Source organism: Rhinolophus ferrumequinum, chromosome X (genome assembly GCF_004115265.2).
Source record: "Rhinolophus ferrumequinum isolate MPI-CBG mRhiFer1 chromosome X, mRhiFer1_v1.p, whole genome shotgun sequence".
Classification (NCBI taxonomy): Eukaryota; Metazoa; Chordata; class Mammalia; order Chiroptera; family Rhinolophidae; genus Rhinolophus; species Rhinolophus ferrumequinum.
Genome location: NC_046284.1, coordinates 85,497,590 through 85,512,825, shown reverse-complemented (window position 1 = coordinate 85,512,825; position 15,236 = coordinate 85,497,590). Strand labels below are relative to the sequence as shown.

Here is a 15,236-nt window from a genome sequence, read left to right as displayed (position 1 = left end):
ATGGGGGCACAGGGTTCAGGGTGGGGCACGGGGTGGGTGGCAGGTGAGACACAGGGTAAGTTTTGGTGAGTCAGTATGTGTGGCCGTGCATGTCTGCGTGGGACTCAGGAGACATACTGGGGTGCTGTATGGATGTGTGTGTGTGTGCGTGGTAAGCAGGTTGAATTCTAATGGACTGTGTGACCAAGTATACGTGACAGGACCTGTATGAGACCATGCGTGACCAGTATGTATCTCTGTGGCTTTCTGGGACTTGAGACCCTGAAGGCACGAAGGCTGCTTCTGTGTGAATGTCTGGGTATACCCCATGTGACACTGACCTGGGGCCCGGAGGCTGGCTGTGGGTGTGTGCTTTGGGGTATGTGGTTGACACGACCACTCAGGTGTGATTGTCTGGGTGACTGTGAAGATTTGAGGTGGCCTGAGTGTACTGAGATAGGCTCTTTGTATTTGGGGGTTTGTTTAGAGTCCTAGGGACAGGATCGTGACCATCTGCGTGTCTTTTCCAGCCCAGGTTGTCTGTGAATGACTGATGTAGGCTGTGTGTGTGGTTGACTGTGAAGGCTCAGTTTGCCTGGAGAGCCCATCACAGGGGGCTGGGGTGGGGGCACAGGGCTGGGGCCCCTCTGAGCAGCCTTGGTAGAGAGTATATGATCCAGGGGGATGATCCAGGGGGGAGCAGTGTCCCTGGCAGGCAAGACAGTGCACACCTCACTTCTTGGTCCCTGCGGGAATGTCCAGGGCTTGTGACCCCTGCCCCCGGCCATTTCTGCCTCACATTTTGGCCCCTGTGCTCCCTCCTTTCCTTGGCTTTGAGGTCAGGGGCCAGCTATAGGATTGGAACACCTGCTGGGCCTCTGGCTCCTCTTCTTGCGGAACTCAAACTCATCCACGGTCCACACAGCTCCCTTCTCGCTCTCCACCCGCACGAAGCACTTGTGCAGGCTCAGGTTGTGGCGGATGGCATTCTGTGGAAGGAGGACCAGCCGTCCAGGCCGGGGTGAGGGGAGGGGGCGGGCGGTCACCCTCTGAGGTCAGCCATCCCCACCAAAAACCAGTGCCCTGCCCTTTCCCATCAGGAGCCACACCAGGCCCGCCCAGTAGCATTTGAGGCCACCCCAGCCACTGCCACCTCCAGAGGCACTCACCTTCCAGGTGGCAGGATGGTTTCTAAAGAAGGCAAACATGCGTGTGAACCAGTGATAGATCTCATTAAGTGTCCGCTGCTTCTCTGGAGCCTCCAGGATGGCCTGGAAGTTAGGGGGTGTGGGGATAAGAGGAGCCGCTCCCCCAAAGTTGGGCTGAGAGGGGTAGTGGCCCTGGGTCATCTGATATGGGGTAGAATTGTGGGGGTAAGGGAAGGGAGGGAGGGAGATGTGTGAAGTGACAGATCAGAGACAGGGTTAGAAGTGGGGTGAGGGTGAGCCGGGATGGGGTTAGGTAAAGGATCAGGGCTGAGGTTGGAGTGGGGTCCAGTTCAGGGTTAGGGCTGGAGTTAGGTTAAAGGTAGGGGTTCTCTGTAGGGGTGAGGTCGCCGAGTTTGGACGGTTAAAGGCCAGGAGTGGGGTCCAGTTAAGGATTTGGAAGGGGTAAAGGGCCAGCCAGAGCTAAAGGTCAGGGAAGGGGTGAGTCAAGGCTCAGGCTGGGGATGGACTGGGAAGATTCAAGGGGCATGGGACATGATGACGTGTGGCACTGGGTCAGGAGTCCGAGGTGGGCCTACTTATCTAGTTATTTCATGGGTCAGGAATGTGGAATGACATTAGTTGTGAAGGTGAGGTGAGTTGTGTGTTGCCGTTACGGGCAGGGCTGGGGTGAGCTGTGCAGGCAGCTGAAGGTCAGGGAACTCGATCTGTTTGGATTTAGGAACGGGATGCAGTCAAGGGGCCGTGACTACAGCGGCAGTGAGGTTCTGGGTCAGGATGGGCCAGGGAGGCGACTGTGCTATTGCGTAGGGGGTTAGGTTCGGGTTGAGGTTCGGCGTGAGGTGTGGGTCTAGGATGAGGGTCCGGGTGGGCTCTTGTGAAGGCTCTGGGAAGGCAGTAGGGAGATTCTGATGAAGGGGTTGGGGTGGGTTGAGGTTAAGGGTCAGATAGGTGTTACCAGGAAGGGGTTAGGGACGGGGTCCAGATGGGAAGTGTTTACATACTGGGGTACATTGGTGCTGGGGAAGGTGGGTAATACCTGGGGAGGGTTTCGGGCAAGGAAGGGGCAGAGATCAGGTTAGTTTTTGGGTGATTTTCTAGGTCCAGAAGGGGATTAGGTGTGGGGTGGAGGTGGACGTGAGGAAAGGGGTGGGTTTAGGGCCCGAATTTGGCTTGCCCTGGCCTGGATGGTGGTTTAGGTGTGGGTTTTGGGGCAGATCGGGGGTGAAGCCAACGTGGGGCATCCCATCTGAGGCATCACGTAGGAGCCCGCCCTGCGGGTGCTCAGAGGGCAGTCAGGCGTTTGGGAGGCCGGTCCCCACCCCCTTTTCTCTTCCTTCTCCTTGGCCTGAGCTGCCCAGCTTACCCAGCGGATGAGGGTGGCATAGGTGAAAGGGGGTCGCATGTTGTGGAACTTGAAGTAGTCCATGTTGTGGAAGAACTCTGTCCGAGGAGGGGTGAAGAGTCAGGCCCCGTCTGGGACTCCTCACTCCCTCTCTCACCCTCCACGCTCCATGGAAACAATTACTATTTGCTGAGCACTTGGCATATCTTGCATCAGTTACTCTTTGTACCACTCCCACCAAAATAGGGCTTATTTTCCCCTGAGGTTTAAAAGAAGGGAAATAACTTGTACACTAAAGGGAGGTAACTGGTTAAGTGGCAGAACCAGGATGACACTCGAGAGCCCTGATCCCTGTTCAACCCACTGCCCAGGCCTTTCAGGTAGTAGGGGATTGGTGAGCTTGGGCTAATCACCCCACTTTCCTTGGGGATAGTCTCTGGGAGTCACATAGCTAGTTCCATCCCTTCTGATAACCAAATAGAAGAGCCGAAACCCTAATCCCCAGCACAGTGAGTGAGCCCCAACCCGCAGAGAAGACAGCACTACACATCTGAGACCACAATGGGGTGTTGCAGGCCATTGAAACCCTGAGAGGAAGCTTTTGCATGCAGATGTGTTTTCCCAAAGGCTGGTGGTGGTGGCGGTGGGGGGAAGAGCAGCGAGGAGCTCCTTCCCACCCCCACATTCCATGCTAGTCTGGGGCCGAGGGGCTGGGGGGGCACCATGTAGGGCACAGACCATCCTTACCTGGGAACGTGCTGTGTCCATGGCTGCCCCAGAGGTGCCTCCGCACAGCAAACAGGCCATCGGGGCCCTCCTGGGGGCCAGACCAGGCTGGGACAGTGGTGCCTGGGGTGCCAGAGGCTACAATGCAGCAGGAGCCCTTGTCGGATGACACCTGGGGGAGGAGGGAGAGGCTGGTGACACAGAGGCTGAAACTTTCCACTTTAATTTTAAATAAGTGTTTTTAAAAGCAAGGGCACCCTCTTCTCAACTCCAGTCCGATGTGGACTCCCACAAAGTAGCACGAGCCATATTGATCAGAGTGCGGGGTGAACACTAGTGTATGTAGGGCACCGATGCCGGGGCTGCGAGCTGGGCTTGAATCAGGCTCCTGTAGTATACAAGCGTGACTTGGGAAAGTCCCGTCAGCCTCCCTGGCCTCAGTTTTCCTCATCTGTGAATTAGGGATGCCATTATGAGAGTTGAAGTTCATACCAGCAAAGTGCTCAGAAGCAGTGCCCACCTCTTGGGTGTGTGATCTGTACAGTTGCACAAGCCCCTGCACTTTGTTGAATGCTCCATGGTGGTCATCTTGAAATGTGAGCCCTGCATTTGCATTTTGCCATGGGCCTGGTGAGTTATATAGCCAGTCCTGCCAGCCACACGTGGTCTGTGTTCAGTAAGTGTCTAGCTATTTGCTGTTGCTTTACAAAATGTTTCAAGAGCTTAGGGTCAGAGGGTTTGTACGTGGAGGGGGACAGATTCTCAGGTCTGGGCATGTGACAGGGCCCACAGATCCCAGGGCCTGGGTGTGAGGATAGGTACCCTGTACCCTGCAGGGCCCTTCCCCTGACCCCTCAGCAGTCTGTGCTGCTGTCAGGCCTGGGGTGGCTCACCGCGGATGGAGCCTTGGTCAGGGCCATCTTCCCGGCCAGGTGGGCCTGCATAGCACCCAGCTTCTCCTTCTCCAGCACCAGCTGTGAGGACAGGCACAAAGTGAGGCCTCAACCAGGCCTCCCCACCATGTCTTCGCCCAGACTGTGCTCTTCCCTGGGAGTGCCCTTCCCCCTTCCCTCCTTGATGCCAGCCCCCATCCTGGGTGAGCCTGGCTCCTGGCACCGGGAGGACGTAAGTTCTGCCCATCATCCTCCCCACCATACCCCCCGCCCCACATCACCTGCTGCTCCAGAGACTGCACCACCTCCCTCTGGAGGAGACACTGCGCTCTGCCCTTCTCATCCAGGAGATGGTCCGACTGGCAGTGCCTGGGGTGGGGGGAGATGCTATGTAGGTGACCATGGCAGGCCTGGCTTTCTGGATCCATGTTCTGAGTGGGGAGGGCTTAGACCCTCTGGGAGGTCTCTTCTCAGAGCCTCAGCACCGACCCCCCTACCCCGTCTCCCTTTCACACCCATCTTTCCTTCAACACATGCTACTTGGCATCTACTGTGTGCGAGGCCTGAGCTCGCCACTTGAGCCAGGGTGTTGGAGATGATTTTGGAAGAGTGGTGAGCTGGGAGCAGCCAGGAAGGTGAGCCAGGTAGGTGGAGAGCAGGAAACACACTCCACATGGAGGGAAGGCCCGGTAGTGAAGAGGACAGGATGCATTGCATGGCTGCTGATAGTTGGGTAGGGTTGGAGAATGTGTGTGTGTGTGTGTGTGTGTGTGGGTGAGGGGGGGAGAGAGAGAGAGAGAGAGAGAGAGAGAGAGAGAGAGAGAGAGAGAGAGAGATGGGGGTCTAGGTGAGGCAGCAACAGCTATTGTGAGGTGCAGGGACTTTGGGGATCAATAAAATCAGGCTGCTGTGTTGACATGAGGAGTAGCAGGGCAAAGCAGTTAGGAGTGTGGATTCTGGAGCCTGGGTTCAAATCGCAGCTCTGTCACTTAGGAAATGGGTGATCTTGATCAAGACACTTAACCTCTTTGGCCTCAGTTTCTTTGTCTGTAAAATGGAGGTAAATAATAGTACACACTATTATGCCCCATATACAGATGAGAAATCCGAGGCTCAGAGAAGCTAAGTAACTTGCCCAAGGTTATACAGCCAGTGAGTGACAGAGTCTGGATTTGAACCCCCAGTCTCAGCTTTTGCCTCATTCATCTTACTACATATCAGGATGAGGCCTGAGCTGAGACCTGCATCCCAGACCTCCTTCCACAAACTGGGAAACCCCCTGGACCGGAATGGGCCTGGGCTACTCACTTGAGAAAGTCCTCCGGCTCCTCGAAGACCTTCTCACATCCGGGCCACTTGCAGATGCCATTTGCTAGCAGTGAGTAGGAGCCCTGGGGCACGGTCAAAAGGGTGCTGGAAGGACAGAGGGTGTCAGGGGAGGGAATGGCAGGACGAGAGTCCTTCCCAGCCCTGCCCACTGACCTGTCTTTCCTGGGTGCACTGGGATTTGGGAAGGTGCAGAGCAGTGTTGGTTCCCTGGACACCCACTCCAGGCTGGCCACGTTGATCCCTGTGGGTGAGGACAGGGCACCTCTGGGGACCGCAAGCTGGGCTCTGGAGCTTGGCCCTCAAGGCCTCTCTTTTTGAGTTGCCCACTCTCCTGAGCCTCGCAGGCCCTGACTCCCAGGGAGCTCTGGTGTCCCTAACATCCAAGGCTTCTGGTAGAGCAGCTCAAAGACTGCCATTTGCAAGTGCTGACATTTTAACTAACTTTGCAAAGATCTGTGGTTCTGTGATTTTGACATTCTGCATCTTTCAGGTTCTGAGCCTGACATTTTTGGGAGGTTGGAGTTTCCAAGATGATGAAACCTGACACCTCTGACCTCAGGGCCACGATTCAGCAGCCTACACTGCTCACGTTCAAGGACTTGGGGGCTCTGGGGTTCTGTGGAGCTTTGGGGTGTGGTGTTACCAGGTGGCATGCCGGGCCGGGCCTTGAGGGAGAAGATCCCGGTGGCAGCGGTGGGTGGCGGGAGGCTGATCATAGCTGGGCTGTCCAGTGGGCGCACCTGTAGCACGGGGGTCCTGGAATGGGCATCCACTGTGGAAAGCTGGGGGCACATATGGGCCATGGTTCAGCCGGGCCCCCTCCTCAGTTTCCCCACCTGCTCCCTCCTCCTTGCCTGGTCAGGGTTGGTACCTGGTGCATGAAGTGTGGCCTGTCCTGGAGGAGTGCCTGCAAGTGGGGCGAGGGACCCAGCCGTGCCGCAGAGGGTGCCACCATGACGAGGGGCACTGTGGGCAGCTGGGGGACAAAGGCGGGCAGGTGAGAGGCCATCTTCACCCTCACTGCTCCACATGTCGAATTTATATACTCCTCACCACAACCTCACATAGCAACTATGACCATCCCCTTTATACATATGTAGAAACTGAGACTCAGGGAGACGGAGCGGCGTTAAGATAAAACAGCTAGTAAGTGCCGGAGTGGCCTCAACTCTGTCACCGCACCTCCTTGGGACCCAGGCCTCTCCTCGGTCACATGGGGATGGAGTCACATGGATGTGCCTGTGGCACTATGACAGGGTCTCGTCTCCTGAGATGGATTGGGAGGTCGGGGAGAGCCTTGAATCTCTGAGACCTGCTAAGTGGGGACTTTCTTGGCCCTGTGATATCTGCATAAGTCACAGACTTGCCTGGGACCCAGAAAACCACTTCCTGTGCCCCAGCTGGGCCCCCCGCCCAGTGCCACAGTAAAGGTCGGCACCTGTAGGCCCAGGTACCCCACCCTGCTTGCCCCATCCTGGGCCCCGGGCCTCACCTGCAGCTGTGATGGTGGCATGGGGTTCAAGGAGGAGGAGGAGGCATGGGCCCCGCCTCGAAGGTCCCGGCCCTGGAAGGTTGCCCCTGGGCCCTTGGTCCCCAGCAGGTCTGAGGCCTTGGGTGCAGCCCTCCAGTTGGGAGAGGCTCCTGGTGATGGGCTGAGCACCAAGGAAGGGGCCGAGGGCTTGGCTGGCCTGGGATTGGGCATTGGGTCCTTGTCCGAGGGCAGGCTGTAGATACATAGGGGGAAGGAATTACACATGTGCCGAAGGGTGTGCAAAATACTCAACCACCTGAACCACGTGGACATTCTCTCTGGTCGGAGCAGGTATTGGCTGGGGCATGTCCCAAAGGGCCCCACACACAGCTGGGTCCCAGCTCTGGTCATATGTGTGTGCATGCACACACACACAAACACACACACACACACACACCCAGGTTTCAGGAACACAGGTGTGTGTTGTGTCTTCATGCACACCCCATGTGGAGACTCGCACAGGTCCAGCACGTCTTGCCTGTGCATGCTGGCACAGCCCCGGTGGGGATGTATCCTCCAGAGGGGGGCAGGGGGTCCAGGGGGGTTTGTGGGGCTTCAGCCAGGGTAAGTCAGCTCTTTCCCTCACTGCTTGAGGCTTGTCTTCTGGCCTCAGTGCTCCCATCCTCCCTGTACCAGGCACAGGGCCCCCCCACCTCTGCTGATCCTGCCTGAGGCGGCTGGTCTAGGATTTTCTCCTGGGAGCATTATTTTACCCCAGTGGCTTGGGCATATCTGGAAGTGGCGGGGGCATGAAGTCAAAAGATCCCTCTGTCTGCTGTGAAAGGGGCAGACTCTAGGAAGGTGAGGGCGGAAGCTAGTGAAGAGGCACTGCAAAAATCCAAATAAGCGACGACTTTTAAAAAGTGAAGAGGCTACTGGTAAAAGTCCAGGTAGCACAGACCAGGGTGGTGGCAGTGGAGATGGTGAGAAGTGGGTGGATTTTGAGAATGTTTGGAAGGTGGAGTCAGGAGAATTTTCTGGCAGCTTGGATGTGGTGGTGAGAGAGAGAGGGACTTCTGGGTATTAGCCTGAGCAGCTGGAAGGATACAGCTGACGTGACCTGAGATGGGGGAGATGGGGGGAGCCGAGTGGGGGGTGTGGATGGATATGAAGCGCCTGGCATTAGATGTATGAGTGGAAATGCTGAGTGCGCAGCTGAGTACAGGAGTCTGGAGCTCAGGCAGGGAAGGTTCTAGTCACCTCGGGGCTCCGCCCTGCACAGAGCTGGCATGGCAGGTGCCAGGAAGGAGGAGAGACGGGTTCTCTTGAGCCTATGGGAGCTCCTCGACTCAGCCTGCACCGGAGTTTACCCTCAGCCTACCGCCAAGCCTTTGCTCATGCGGTTTAGCCCCTCTGGAATTCCTGCTTTTCTTCCTCTTCCCCCATCCAAGGCCAATCCAGAAAGCCCTCCATAATGGTTCCAATGGCTGAGGTCTTGGTTTCTTAGAATCCTGTAATCCCAGTCTGAGAGGAAACTCGAGCTGGAAGGGCCTGACTAGTCCAACCTCCATTTTACGGAAGGGGATACCCAGGTGCAGTGCTCCACAGGCCCAGCACGACTTGAGAGCTCTACTTCTTTCTCCAGAAAGTGTGCATGTGTGCACATGTCATAAGCCCCCTGCTGTGGGGCTGTGTGTGTGTGTGTGTGTGTGTGTGTGTGTGTGTGTGTGTGTGTGTCTCCCCCCCACTCCACAGCACCAGGTTGGGCACATAGCTGCCGAGAGCAGCCCGGGGAAGTACACGGAGGATTCTGGGGGAGCAGTTGCTCCTTCCTTTCTTTGCTGTCAGCCCATGGGGGTTGTCAGAGCATCCAACCCTTGGACTCCCTGGAGGTTAGAACATTACTCTGTGAGAATCAGGAGCCTGGGTCTGTGGAGGCTCAGAACAAAGGCCTGAGAGAACGCTGGTGACCATGAGGAGGTGAATGAATGAATGAATGAGTGAATAAATGAAGGCAGAGATCATAGTGATGCTTCTACAAGCCAAGGAACGCCAGAGATTGCCAGCAAACCATGAGAAACTAGGAGAGAGGCATGAACAGATTCTCCCTCACAGCCCTGGAAGGAGCCAACCCTGCGGTCACGGTGATCTAGGACTTCTGGTTTCTAGAACTGAGACAATACATTTCTGTTGTTTAAGGCCCCCAGTTTGTGATACTTTGTTACAGAAGCCTGAGCAAACTAATACAGATTTTAGTGAGTGAGTGGATGTTTGTTTGTTTTCCACTACTCTGGCTTGGCCCACACAGCTGGCCTGTGGTCACTTCTGAAGCTGCTGGGACACTTGGCCAGAGTTGATAAGAAATCTCCTCCCCAAACATCTGGAATGGCCTGACTCAGGGAAGCATAGATACAGTCTCAGAAAGGGGACATGGATATGGTCTGTCTGGCGGTGGGGTACTAGAGGGCCGGGCTGGGCAGCCAGCTTCCTGCACTGTCTGTTGGGGCGTCCCTTTCTGACTATTTCTCAGAAGATGCATGGAGGATGTTTCTGGGACACAGATTATGTTTTCATATCGGGGTCTGCATCTGGGCCCTGTTGTCACAGCCTCCGACTTCCCCAGACTTTTCCGCCATTGACGTCATGGCGGCCGGATGCGCTGGGCTTCATAGGCACCAAGGAGGAAGAGAAGGGGGCAGACACCCCACCCCACGGGTTTCGTTCCGAGAATTGGCTGGCCCATCCTGTAGCCCGCTTGGCCCAGGTGGGGTGATGTGGGTGTTGGCGGATGTGGTGAGTGACGTCCATCTGGCCACCATGACAAGTCCTGGGCCCTGTAGGCCTGGCCCCTCTTGGGCCATGGAGAAGCCCAAGGTTTGATGCTTGGGGACTGCCATGCAAACCCCACAAATACTGGGACCCTCAGGGTCTTCAGATGATACTACACCAGAAGCTCAGAATCACAGAACATCATTTCTTAGATTCAAAGAATCTCAGAATCTCAAACCTATACATTCTGTGGGGGCCATGGGGGGACTAACTTCTCAGTACGTCAAGGCCAATATCCCTGGGGTCCAAACTTACTGGACCTCCCCGAAGGACAGAAAGCTCACTACTTCATCAGGCAACCCGCCTACCAGGCCTGGAATTGCAGCAAGCTTCCCTTCAGCCTCTCTCCTAAGTTCTGTGAAGGCGGGAAGGTCAGAATTACCCCTGTCCACTTTTCCCAGCCTGGAGCCAGGCTCTGCCGCTAACTAGCTGCAACTGTCCCCAGGCTCATAGGTAAATTGGGACAACAACAGTACCCATCTTCCAAAGTTAATGCACATGAAGCGCTTAGCAAAATGTCAGTGATTGGTGAACGGACACCTGCAGCGCCTCGGTCTCCCTGTCCATTCTGGGACAATGTTCCCAGACTGACAGCCACTCTGCCAGAGATGGGGAGGGAAGAAAGGGGAGGGCCTCATGGCAGGGAGCAGGAAAAGCCGCGGCCTTTGCCAGGAGAGATCCCACCACCAGGCTCCCTGGAAAGGCCCTGGGATGGACGTTCCCAGGGACTAGTGACAACTCTGGGGACACGGCTGAGTTCAGTTCACAGCCAGAGCCACAGAGAGACTGACTGGTGTCCCTCCAGTATCACCACTCTCTGGCCATGAGGCCTCCTGACCCATGGGGCTCCAGGACCCCACCCAGCCTAGCTCTTAGGAGGCTGACTCCCACACTGTGACCGTGGATCCTCCTGCCTTAGGGAGGGTCCCACCTGTGAGAAGGCAGAAGGGGGAATGGCAGCAGCTGGGGGGCAGCCCAGGTCCCCTTGCCCCACCATGGGTGCTGAGAGGTAAATTGAGGCCCACAGTGGGGGAGAGGGACGAAGTCAGGGTCCCACCAAGAGTCCTGAGATCTGAGTTTGGATCTCAACTCTGTCACTACATCTCTGTGCAGCCTTGGGAGAGGCCCGCTCGCCCACCTCTGGGGCTCAGTTTGCTTCTCTTGTACATGGGAAGGGGGGAGGTGTGAACTAGATGAGGGCCAGGGCCCTTCTGTTCTGTGTCGGGGTGAGTTGTTACGAGTCTGCAGGGCTTCAGACTGACAACTGCCCTTCTATCCAGGCGACTGAGATACAAGGATACATAGAGACAAAGAGAGATGGAAACAAAGAGAGAGACATAGGGGAAGAGAGAGACACAGAGAACAAGAGATACAGAGAGAGATGGGAGAGACATGAGGTGGGATAGGGGTAGACAGAGTGAGAGACAAAAAGAACAAGAGAGACAGTAAGAGACACTGAGAAAAGGAGAGACAGAGTGGGTGCCTGTGAGATCCATAGGATACCATATATATATATATATATATATATATATATATATATATATATATATGGAGAGAGAGAGAGAGAGAGAAAGAGAGAGAGAGATGCCTCAAATAAGAACAGTTGCTGGCCTCTTCCAGAAATACCGAGGAATAACCAAGGGCAAGATGGGGTGGATATTGTACTGTATTGCAAAGCAACAATTAGCAAAGCAGTGTGGACCTGCTACAAGAGCAGACACTGAGGAAAAGAACAGAATAGAAAGCTCAAACACACACCTATGGCTAGAGGGGATCAAGTTTCTGATGACTGTGGCATTTCAAACTGGGGGACGGTGGAGGATAGATTGTTTAACAAATGTTTCTGGGGTAATTAAGGGAAAACTAAAGTTATTGAATGAACAGTCAGTCTGATTTCCCACTAACCCCTCCCTGCCCAGTTTGAAATGTCACCATCATCATATACCCTAAAATAAATTCCAGATCCATGAAACAGATAAGTAATAATATCTAAGTTTGATCTTGGGTTTATTTTTTGCCAGGCCCTATGCTAAGCACTTAACATGGTTAATAGATTTAATCCTCACAACCAACTTTGAGGTAGGTACTATTATAACCATCACAGTACATATGAGGAAATGGAAGTACAGAGAGTTTAAATACCTGGCTAAAAATCACACAAATGGCTTGGGGTGAGTCTGGGTTTGTCCCAGACAGTCTGGCTCCAGTACCCACACTCTTAACCTCTACAGTAAATGGAAAAAATGAAGCCATAAAAGAGACTAGAAGCCAACACATGTGAACATTTATCTCATTTTCAAGTGGGAAAGGACTTTCTAAGCACAAAACCAGAGGTAGTAACCACACAAGAAAAGACTAACCTAATTGACTAGCATATAAAAACATCACAAGCATCACAAAACACCATAAACAAATAGAAAAGGCAAATGATGCATAGGAGAAAATATTTGCTATATATGTATGGCTGATGGAAGGTTAATATCCTTTCTAAATAAAGAGCTGTGACAAATAAATAAGGAAAAAAAGATGAACACCCTATTAGGGCTAAGTATATGACCAGACAACTAAAACAAAAGCACAAATGGTCAATAAACAGTATAAGAATCAAAGAATGCAAATTTCAATAATGTGGTAGTATTTTTTCTTACCTGTTATGCTGAGAAAGGATTAAAAAATGATAATACCCACCCAAGATTAACTTGAGTAGAGGGAGCATAAAACAGAACAATCTTTTGAAAGAACAACTTACAGAGAGGGTCAGAAACCTTAAAAATGCACATACCCTTTGCTCACGCAACTCCATTTTCAGGAACCCAAAGAACTAATCAGGGATGATTTATAGGGAAAAACGAGACACAATTCGAATGTCCAATAATTGGCACTTGGTCAAACCAATCATGGTTCACACCAATGTGAGGTCAGTCTTGACAGCCATGAAAGATCATATGTTGAAACAAGTTTTAGTAGTTGACAAAAATGTACCTATTAATTGAATAAAGCAGGAACAAAGCCAATAGATAGAGTGATTCTAATTTGGTCAAAAAAATACTAGCAGCTAAAAGTGAGCACTTGCTAAGCCTGCAGAGACGAACTCACCCCAGACTTGAACAGCCTGCTCTGTTTCTGGACATGGACTCTGGCCACGCACATACACACACAGGAGGTCCTGGGCGTAGGACCACACAGCTAAGCCGCGGTTGACAATGGCATGAAGTGGCTCCCTAGGAGGGTCTCCTCTCACACAGGGCCAGCACAAGTTCAGAGAAGTGCTTAGCCTGACCCAGCAGTTCGCGATCCTTCTTTGATCGGAGCAAACAGAATTGATGCTCGTTCTCATAAAATGCAAATGTCCTCACTGACATTGCTCAACACACTATCATTAAGTGCCAACTGTGTAAAACTCTGGGCTGGATGCTGGGTGGGAAGGCAGGTGGGGGAAGGTGAGACAAGAGAACAGCAGAGACAGTGGGAGAAAGACCGAGGAAAGCAGATAGATAAAGTGTGGTTAAGATGGAGGAGACAAAGACAGGGAAGATGGTCAGAGTAGACAGAGACAGAGGGATGGAGACCCTGAGTGCCAGGGAAACAGACAGAGAAAGACAGGGGCAAAGAAACACACAAAGAGCGAGACAGGGTGAATAGAGACGAAGGGATGGAAGATATAGAGAAAGAAGAGACGGAGAGTTGAGAGATGTAGTTGAAATTTCTAGTTACACATACACAGTGTTTCAAGTTGTTTAAAGCTCTAAAATTCATAAAGACTGGCAGTTGACATATCCAAAAAAAATCCTACCGATCTACATATCAATCAATGTATTTATCTTTGCCTCTGGCCAAGCATTGATGAAGCACTTTACCTATCAGTCTTCTGGCATTGATTATTACTATTATTATTGTAAAAAATACCTTACCTGCCCAGGAGCACGGTAGCTGCATGCGTTTGGACTGGACTGGAGGATGCCTGACCCTCCAGTGCCTACCTCACAGCCATCTCTGCCATTGGACCCGCCTCTGGTGGGGGAGAGTGGGGACACTCACCTTGGTGAAGTGGACCAACAGAAAAGGATCAGCCTGTCTTGTGGGAAACTGTCACATATCAAAAACAACTTTGCTTTTATACCGAGAAGAAAAACCACGGTGTGGAAGCCACAGACCTCTCTCTTCTAATAATCCAAAATTTTTTGATGACTGTGTGCGCTGATAATCACGGGGTGGGGGGGTTCTCATAGTTCTCTCTCTCTCTCTCTCTCTCTCTCTCTCTCTCTCTCTCTCTCTCTCTCTCTCTCTCGCTGTTTCTCCTCTTCTTGATTATGAGACTTTAACGGAAATTTTGAAATTTTGGGTTTTTTTCTTTGCCCTTTACGAGTCATCTTAAAATATTTCTTCCCCTCACCACAGAAGTGAGAGGTATCAATGAGATAACACGGCTCATGAGAAACCACAGTTTTTTAAACAAAAGTGTGTAGAGTCAGGGAAAAGAAAAAACAACAAAAAAACAAACCAAAACAAAGGAAAAGAACTCAATTAAATCACAGGGGCATCCCAGGCAAGCAGAGATGCCACTCTGTGAGTGGGTAGATATTTGAGTGTTTCTGGGGAAAGAAAAAGAGGTGCCGAGGCCCTATGTGTGGATGGGAAACACCAGGGAAAGGGACAGAATAGGGCTGGGTTTCCAGCCCTCAGTTTCCCTTTAGGTGGGATTGACATGGTCATCACCACTCTCACTGCTCAGGGACAGGGAGCGCTGGACACTCTTGCAATCCATCTTCCCGCAGAGGGTGAGGGGCATGGAAGTTACTTCACAGAGTAAAAAGCAGGGAGTCCTCCCCACCCTCCACAATTCACAGAATCGAACAGTCTCAGAATCACTGGCTCCCAGAATCCACTGAGCATCACTGAGTGAAGAAAGGGAGAAAAGTCTCGCCTTATGTCTTGGTGCCTGAGAGCTCTGACCCGGAGGCCACCCTACAGGGAAGGTACTGACCAGGACACCCGTATGAATGCATCCATCCCCACAAAGCCCAGAGACCCTTGGGTCTCCGACCCTCTTGTAGTTAGGGACACCGTGACCTGATGCTTCTGAGGCCCTCAGCCTTTGCAATTTTCTACTTCGAAAAATCCAAGTTTCCAAGGTTTTAGGATTTCAAATATCTGCCATTATTCCCGTACCTGACACTTATCTCAAATTCTCCATGTGCCACAATGCTGAACACTTATCACAAACGGTCACATTCAATCCTCACCACAACACGTTGAGGTCCATCGTGTCATCATGGACGTTATACAGGAGGGGAAAACGGAGGTGCGAAGTAGTCAAGCAACTTGCCCCAGATCACAGAGCTGATGAGTGGGGGCTCTGCCTTCCTTGGTGGCAGCCTTTGAAACTCCCAGGTTTTCTCGAGACCAATGGTCTGAGATTTTAAATTCTAGGATGCAATGACAGGGAGGTTCTGAGATCTGGAGATTCTTGAAGCTTGTGAGGTTTTAAGGTTGTCCAA

The 15,236-nt window shown here is 52.7% G+C and overlaps 1 protein-coding gene across 4 annotated transcripts; it reads right to left on the bottom strand.

Moving 5' to 3' along the window:
• Window positions 1-121: 121 nt before the first annotated feature.
• Window positions 122-13,934, bottom strand: FOXP3 (forkhead box P3). Of its 4 annotated transcripts, XM_033117819.1 has the most exons (12): window positions 13,777-13,934; window positions 6,931-7,162; window positions 6,310-6,414; window positions 6,082-6,220; window positions 5,592-5,679; window positions 5,418-5,522; window positions 4,391-4,478; window positions 4,110-4,190; window positions 3,238-3,388; window positions 2,512-2,588; window positions 1,149-1,250; window positions 122-968 (listed from the first exon to the last, which is right to left on the bottom strand). In XM_033117819.1, exons 2-12 carry the CDS (start codon window positions 7,138-7,140, stop codon window positions 819-821), a joined length of 1,296 nt encoding a protein of 431 aa, XP_032973710.1. In that variant the 5' UTR covers window positions 7,141-7,162; window positions 13,777-13,934; the 3' UTR covers window positions 122-818. The 4 variants fall into 4 exon arrangements, with proteins under 4 accessions (XP_032973710.1, XP_032973701.1, XP_032973691.1 ...); XM_033117810.1 differs by lacking the exon at window positions 13,777-13,934 and adding an exon at window positions 13,650-13,688 and having other exon boundaries at window positions 5,418-5,679; XM_033117800.1 differs by lacking the exon at window positions 13,777-13,934 and having other exon boundaries at window positions 6,931-7,253.
• Between the last annotated feature and the right edge of the window lie 1,302 nt (window positions 13,935-15,236).

Bases quoted from the DNA above. Each gene is read 5' to 3' on its own strand.
- FOXP3 (XM_033117792.1), bottom strand. From the start codon at position 7,242: ATGTCCACGTGGTTCAGGTGGTTGAGTATTTTGCACACCCTTCGGCAC. The intron at 5,680-6,081 runs GTAACACCACAC...CCTCACCCACAG, and splicing joins CCGGCCCGGCATGCCACCTG to GGATCAACGTGGCCAGCCTG. The intron at 4,479-5,417 runs GTGAGTAGCCCA...CCCCCACCCCAG, and splicing joins GAGCCGGAGGACTTTCTCAA to GCACTGCCAGTCGGACCATC.